Below are 7,487 nucleotides of genomic sequence, written 5' to 3' on the forward strand. Positions count from 1 at the left end.
ACGGAAAACATTTGAACTCAAAATGATAATACACATTGATAATAAAACAAGAGGACTGTAACGGGTGCTCACCCCAAACATGACAAAACCGCGAGGCTATGGTGGGGTACAATACATCAACGTGAATCCGCGAGACTTCATCCGGTGTGCAGATCCGTAGTCATATACCCAGGTCAGGATAGGAGAAGTAGGATAGTGTCGATACTCTCGCCGTGGTCTAGGGTTGGAGATGTAGAATAGTCGATGTGCATAGCGAGGTTGAGGTATAGAGAAGGTGGTAGTCCAGGTACAAAGTTGAGGTTGAGGATACTAGGAGACACGACAACGTTAGCAGACTTGAACAAGGCAAAGTAGGAAATCGCAAACGGTGTGCTTGTGGGTAGCACTTTGTCGCAGGTTAAGGACTACTATGCTCAGCCGATTTGAAGCAGTGATCGGTGAGCCAATAAAGGACTGTTAGCCAATCAGATGAAGGGCACAAGGCTGAATGTAATGATTGCCTATTGATTGAAGAGCCAAGCCACGCTAAGTTGCCCGGTTGCACAGTAAATGCTGATTGCCATCAGCCCGCTCGATCGTCATGGGGTGGACTAAGGACCACAGGTGAAAAAGATGAAGTAGTTATCCTGCTGTCAGTGTTAACTTGTGGTTGAGTCCTTCGCCTGACAAAAATTGGACGGTGCCTGCGCAGGATCCTGTCAGCATGAGACGCGTCACGAGACATGTCACAGAGGCAGGTCCTAAGCCTGATCCTCACAGTACCCCTCCCTTCAGAAGCAACCTCCAGGGGCTTCAAGGAAGGCTTGGAGGTAAACCTCCGGTGGAAGGCCCGGACCAGCCTAGGGGCATGTAGTTGATCTCTGGAGATCCAGGGATGCTCTTCAGGGCCAAACCCCTCCAGTGGGCCAGGTACTTGAGATTCCCTCTGGTCAACCTGGAATCCAGCATGGTCTAAACCTCAAATTCCTGTTGTCCTTCTACTAGGACAGGGTCAGGAGGAGACACTAGAACAGGAGACAGTGGGGGCAATTCCCTAAGCAGTGATAACTAAATGTAAGAAAAAAATAGAATGTATGTTATTTTTATTTTACAGGTTTTTTTTTTTAATTTTTTTTTGGTGATCGCATTTTTTTTCACACATTTATTCCAAATGTATTTATGTATGGCCCTTTAGAGCTATACATACATACATACATACAGAAGCAATGGTTGTTTTGGCAAATGCTTGCTTGTATGTACAGGTGCGCTGACGAGTATTCTAAAACTTGCCTTAAACTTGCCTTGGAAAATCTGGGGCTATCTCCAACAAGACCAAGGTACATGCTGGGTACATGCTGCAACATTTCAGTGACATTTCTGCAGAGACTAATGGCCCATCGGATTAACACAGCAAAAAAAAAACATATGGTTTTCACAGCCAACCAGAGGCGTGTGAACCATTTGCACTGAAATGTGACATCACAGGCCTATAGAAGCCTATATAAGCCTGTGCAGTCTCATTTAACTGCTTTTAAGTACGAAAAATGGCTTTTAAGACCAATACTGCCTGCTACGCCATTCACTAAGCAGTGATAATAGTGCTTTATCGGCCGTAAAAGGCATTTTTTCAGCCAAAACAAAAACGTGAAAAAAATATTACCCGATCAGGCGAAAGACGACAAACGCACCGTTTTTTGCCAGTAGTGCGATTCACTAAGCAGTGATAAGTGAATCATACTTTAAAAGCACGCCGGATTTTTGCACCAGCTAAAGGCTGGCACAAAAGAAATGGAGCCATGAAAAAAATCATTGTTTACGTTTTTTTCACAACACAATTAATACAACAGGCTAGCTGGTGTCCCAATCAGGTGGCGGGTGCCTACAACCAGTCAGATTGGGGATATAGGGCCTCATGCAGTAAGCGACGATTATGTGAAATCGGCAAGCTTTTCGATTAGTCATGTTATTGGCGTTTTTCCCTCTCCGTATGCAGTAAGTGCCGAATACATTCAAAATCAACCAGAAAACAAATCCGCCCACTCTCACGATGATGAGCCGATCACACACAGGTGTATCGGCGTGCGTGGCGGGGTGCTGTTAGGTTGCACAATCACAAATCTTGCTGAATCAGGCGAAACAAGCATGTTTTTGATTGCGCGCCATATTTAAAGGCAACGTGTACTGCTAATCATTCTCTGTGTTGTTGGGAGTGAGAGAGAGAGAGAGACGCACAGAGCTGGACGATTGAAGATTTGCATATTGACTGAGAGACTTGTTGTGTATTGGGTGAGCTTTGTCCTTTGTTGTTTTGTTTACATCTTTGTCTTGTTTTATATGTGGAAGTGGGTCGTGTGATTGCCTGTACATTTCTTGTCTGTTTTTTGTGAGTGCTGGAAGTATGCCCGCAAAGCGTGGGAAGAGTGATGCTGGTGGGAGTGGGAGTGCTACTCGTGGGAGTATGCGTCGGAGTGAACGTTCTGTTCAGGGGAGTGATGTTGCTGGTGCACCGAGTGGTGTTGCTGGGAGTGGGAGTGCTGTTGTTGGGAGTGGGAGTGCTGGTGCTGCGAGTGGTGTTGCTGGGAGTGGGAGTGCTGTTGTTGGGAGTGGGAGTGCTGTTGTTGGGAGTGGGAGTGCTGTTGTTGGGAGTGGGAGTGCTGTTGTTGGGAGTGGGAGTGCTGTTGCTGTGAGTGGGAGTGCTGGTGCTGGGAGTGGGAGTGCTGTTGCTGTGAGTGGGAGTGCTGGTGCTGGGAGTGCTGGTGCTAGGAGTGTGAGTGCTGGTGCTAGGAGTGTGAGTGCTGGTGCTAGGAGTGTGAGTGCTGGTGCTAGGAGTGGGAGTGCTGGTGCTGGGAGTGCTGCTGGTGGCGCAGTTGCTGATGGGGTGTCTGGTGGTGGCGTGCTTGCTGGTGGCCAGCTTTTGGAGGCTCTTCCATTGGAAGAAGGAGAGTCCAGTCAGCACCAGCCAAGCTCTGACCCTAAACCTGCTCAGAAAAAACGTGTGGAGAAGCCACGTAATCCTCGCTTCAATGACCAGGAAAATAGGGCTCTTGTCACTGGCATTCTGGAGCACTATGACAGTCTCTATGGACATTTAGTAGGTAAGTGTAACTTTACATTTATTATTCAAATACATGTGATCCTAGGTCATCTGAGTTTTGTTCATATGCAAATATGGGTACACAATATCTTTCTATGTTCATTAGTGTGGAAACACAGCTATTTATCATGCCTTACAAGGACAAATAAACACAGGCGGTCAATTTGCCAGAACTGCATACAATATGAATGCAACCTTGCTTACATGTATAGGTTTAGTAGTGAATGCTCATGTGCTGCACATATTACACATAAAACAGCATGTTTGCTATCTCTTGGAACAGCTAGCAGTGTAGGAAACTGGTGCTTATATTATTATTAATTTACCTCATATCTTTTATATGTTTTTCAAGGGCGGACAAGTGCAGCAAGCAAAAAAGAAATGTGGGACACAATAGTCATTGGTGTCAATGCCTGTGGGAATAGTGTCAGGGACAAGTATCATTGTCGGAAAAGATTTGATGATATTAGGTCCAAATTGAAAAAGAAAATACAAGACCAACGCGTGCATGCTACTGGCACTGGAGGTGGGCCCACACCACAACGTCTCATATTGACTCCATTGGAGGAGCTGCTTCGGCCAAAATTACTTACCGTCGTCGTGGAAGGCTTGGCTGGTGACCGTGACATTGGAATTTATCCGTCACAATTTCCAGCAGGTGATAAATATTACTGTACTAGGCGTGTCGTTGCTTACAGTTATTTTGCATATTTACACTGCTTTTTATACTGTCTTCACAATATAAGCATACCTGCATCTATATATGTATATGTCTGATTCTGTATATATATATCTCAAAATAGACATATATGTAGTAGTCCTACTAAAAGCAGTAACTAATATAGCACGTGCCATTGCGTGCTCATTTACATGTGAATTCCCAAAATGCATAGCTGCAGTGGAAGCAATTGATGGTGGGCGAAGATGGGGAACAACAGGGTAGTACACATGTGTAACACATGTTCATGAGAAATTATTAGTAGCTACAGGTACAGAACAGAAATATGTATCATATTATTGTGTATTTTATTGATTTTACTCCGACAAACATGACATTACTGCCTATTTTAAGCATGCATCAAAGAAATTGCATGTAACGGCCTACAAACATCACTGGCACTAACACATCTATAGTTGCTTATGAAAAGGTCCATTTTTGCTTTATGTCATATACAGACAGCATAATGAGGCACACGTATCATATGTTATGTCATTGTTTTCATAACTTAAACACTGCAGATGACTACTTAGCTCATCTACCATTGTGTTAAAGCAGCTGCAATTAATATCTCATCACAGCATACACTTCAACAGAGGGGGTGGGGTTCAGCACACACACTAATTACAGCCTCATTTCACGGTCAACTTAGTTCACACCATTTGCACCTGTTTCAAGTCATTGAAAGGTGTGGCTGATTAGGCTTTTTGGGGAAGGGAATACCTTTCTTACAACCTGAATAGCACAACTGAAGTTAATCACACTCATTTGAAAGCTTAACTCTAGCTACTAAATGCCCCAACAACTCATTACTTATCAAAGCGTACGTCACACATTAGTTCACTCATATCTATAGTTGAACTACTATGAAAGACACATTATCACACACTGCATGTGTTGTCTTGTTGAGTCACAGCCACATTCAGGTGTGCCACATCTTCGATTAATGTACCACACATATCCTCTACCAAAAACAACACTTTTTGCAATATGACCACCTTCATGATAACCATTGTGAATGGTCATCTCATGATAGTTATGTACATTATGATACTGATATCACTACACAACATATGATTTTTATGTACTCATTTAATCTATTTATCCTCACGCATTACTGCAGAAACATAGTATGTTGTATGTTAGGGAACTCAAAAATTCTAAGTACACAGGCATGTACAGTGTTATTACAACTATTTATGTTCACTTTCACACACATTTTCGGTTAAGGAACTGATGTTGTTAGTTAATCATAAATACAGAACATACAATAAGTGTTTGTTCAATATTTACACATGTAAATGTAAAACTTATGTTATTGTTATATATAGTTGCCCCTGGAGGACATGTGTCACCTGAGATGGAACAAGTGTCTTCACCTGGGTCAGCCAGCTCAACACTACTAGAAGGTGAGTGTATCATTTGCTGGCCATATAATATGTGCTCTTCTATATGTTATGTTGTCATGTGCATTATTTGTTTTGCACATCTTCTTTAAATAGGATTACTTAGTGTCAGTGAAATTTAAGTGTAAGGCAACATGTATTGTGTTAGTGATGTTAATTATCATGTAGGACTTCTGAGTTTAGAGCAACTTTTCATTCATTCATATTTCATACTGAGTCTAAACATTATTCGTAAGTCAAGGTAGTTTTTAATGAGGTTATAAAACGTATGCTAACATGTTAGGTGTTACTTAGGACACAGTACAATTACATAGTAACACAGCATACATTAACATGCCATTTAATAATGTGTACATTTCTTTTTAGAACATCATGGTGATGAGGATGATGAGTATGATGAGGATGACGCCACAGAAGAGACTGAAATACAATCATGTGACCATGAAGAGGTGCCAATAGAAACTGTTGTACCGCCAAATCGTCCATCAACTTCCACATACGATGCAATTGTAGCTTCAGAGGGAAAAATAGTGGACGCAGAAAATCGTCGCCATTCAGACATGATGACAGTGCTGGAAAGGATGATTGGACTGCAGGAAGAAACAGTATCACAATTGGCACATCTCCACAGAGTCTTCATTGAAGTGCCTAAACAGTTGCAAAAAATCAACACCTCATTCGAAGCATTAGTTGTTCAGCAAACACAAGCTAATTACTGGAGAATGACTAATGTACCACAATTCAACACCTCCCAGCCAGGATCTGTTCATGCAGGTCAGTTTTCACCACATTCATCTGATATTCATTCACCAGGCCCAAATGTTACCGGTCAAGTAGCAGACATTGCTGTGCAGGTTCCTGATGACATCCTACTGCTGCCATCTGTACAAATTCAGCAGCAGACACCTACAAAGGAGGCGACAAAAACAAAACAAGACACACATGAAACAGACCAACCATCACTTGTGCAGTGTCTACCAACTTGCTCACATGTGTCACTGGGCACAAGCCCTGTCCGTGAACAGTCACTGCCCAAAAGCCCTGTAGGTGAATCGCTGCCCAAAAGCCCTGTAGGTGAGTCGCTGCCCAAAAGCCCTGTAGGTGAATCGCTGCCCAAAAGCCCTGTAGGTGAATCGCTGCCCAAAAGCCCTGTAGGTGAATCACTGCCCAAAAGCCCTGTAGGTGAGTCACTGGCCACAAGCCCTGTAGGTGAGTCACTGGCCACAAGCCCCGTAGGTGAACAGTCACTGGCCACAAGCCCTGCCCGTGAAGTGCCAGAGGCCACTCAAAGTGGCTCTGTTGTGCCTAAAGTTGGTGGCAAAAGAAAAAGGAAAATTCAAGAGACAACAAGCAGGCCTGTTACTCGCTCGCAAAAGGAACAAAAAAAATAAATGTTATAATTCAGAAAATATGTCTTTGGCCTTGTTTTGTTGACTTCAGATTATCTAATTACTATTGTATGTATGCTGAAGACTGTGTTGTTTCCAAACTTTCAACTATGTTCTTGTACACGTGAAGTTTTGGAAATGTTAACACTCATAATTAATTGTGTTATAAATATTTATGTTGTAATCGTCTGTTCAGTAATGGTCCACCAGGAGCCAGTTGCTAAGTTTAGAGAAGCTGCCATTGACTTTGCAGCAAAACATTGCATTTGGGTGTGTTAATTGATGTAAGAATTGCATATGCATATTAGTCACATGCAATTATTAAAACACCTAAGTAAGTGCAAACATCTTTCTTGTACGTGTACAGCAGGATTATGTGTAAATTATTACTTACCTTTGCCATTGTAATTTTGTCCTTTAATCAGTTGTGTGTTCGTTTCTATAACATCTCAGAATGTATAATAATATATATACACACACACACACACACACACACACACACTGAGTGAGTGTGAGTGTGAGTGTGTGAGTGTGTATATATATATGTGTATGTATATATATATGTGTATATATATATGTATATGTGTATATATATATGTATATATGTATATATATATATATATATATATATATATATATATATAGTACTATATAAACTGGTATACACAAACTAATACACTTCATGCTTCCTTGTGAAAACACTATTTTAATAATACAGGCCTAATGTTTGAGAAATATCCTAAGTATGAGACTCTAACAGTATTGTGCTTAAACAAATGTTTATTACTTAATTCAATCATGTTTCTCACCATTTAAATAGGTTTCATACAAGGTATACTTAATGCCATCAATGTTGTGTGTACTCCTGCAATATAAAAAAAAATAAAATATAATATATAAAT

At 41.5% G+C, this 7,487-nt stretch overlaps 1 protein-coding gene across 1 annotated transcript in view; it reads left to right on the plus strand.

The window, feature by feature from the left end:
* The window catches only part of LOC142490692 (uncharacterized), an 11,361-nt gene extending 4,773 nt beyond the window's left edge, over positions 1 to 6,588 (plus strand). Inside the window, exons 2-3 of the mRNA XM_075593111.1 lie at positions 5,123 to 5,200; positions 5,564 to 6,588. Of these exons, the coding sequence (XP_075449226.1) occupies positions 5,123 to 5,200; positions 5,564 to 6,588 (1,103 nt within the window). The remainder of the gene's footprint in view (positions 1 to 5,122; positions 5,201 to 5,563) is intronic.
* Positions 6,589 to 7,487: the final 899 nt, after the last annotated feature.

This window comes from Ascaphus truei, chromosome 3 (genome assembly GCF_040206685.1).
Source record: "Ascaphus truei isolate aAscTru1 chromosome 3, aAscTru1.hap1, whole genome shotgun sequence".
In the NCBI taxonomy this organism is placed as follows: domain Eukaryota; kingdom Metazoa; phylum Chordata; class Amphibia; order Anura; family Ascaphidae; genus Ascaphus; species Ascaphus truei.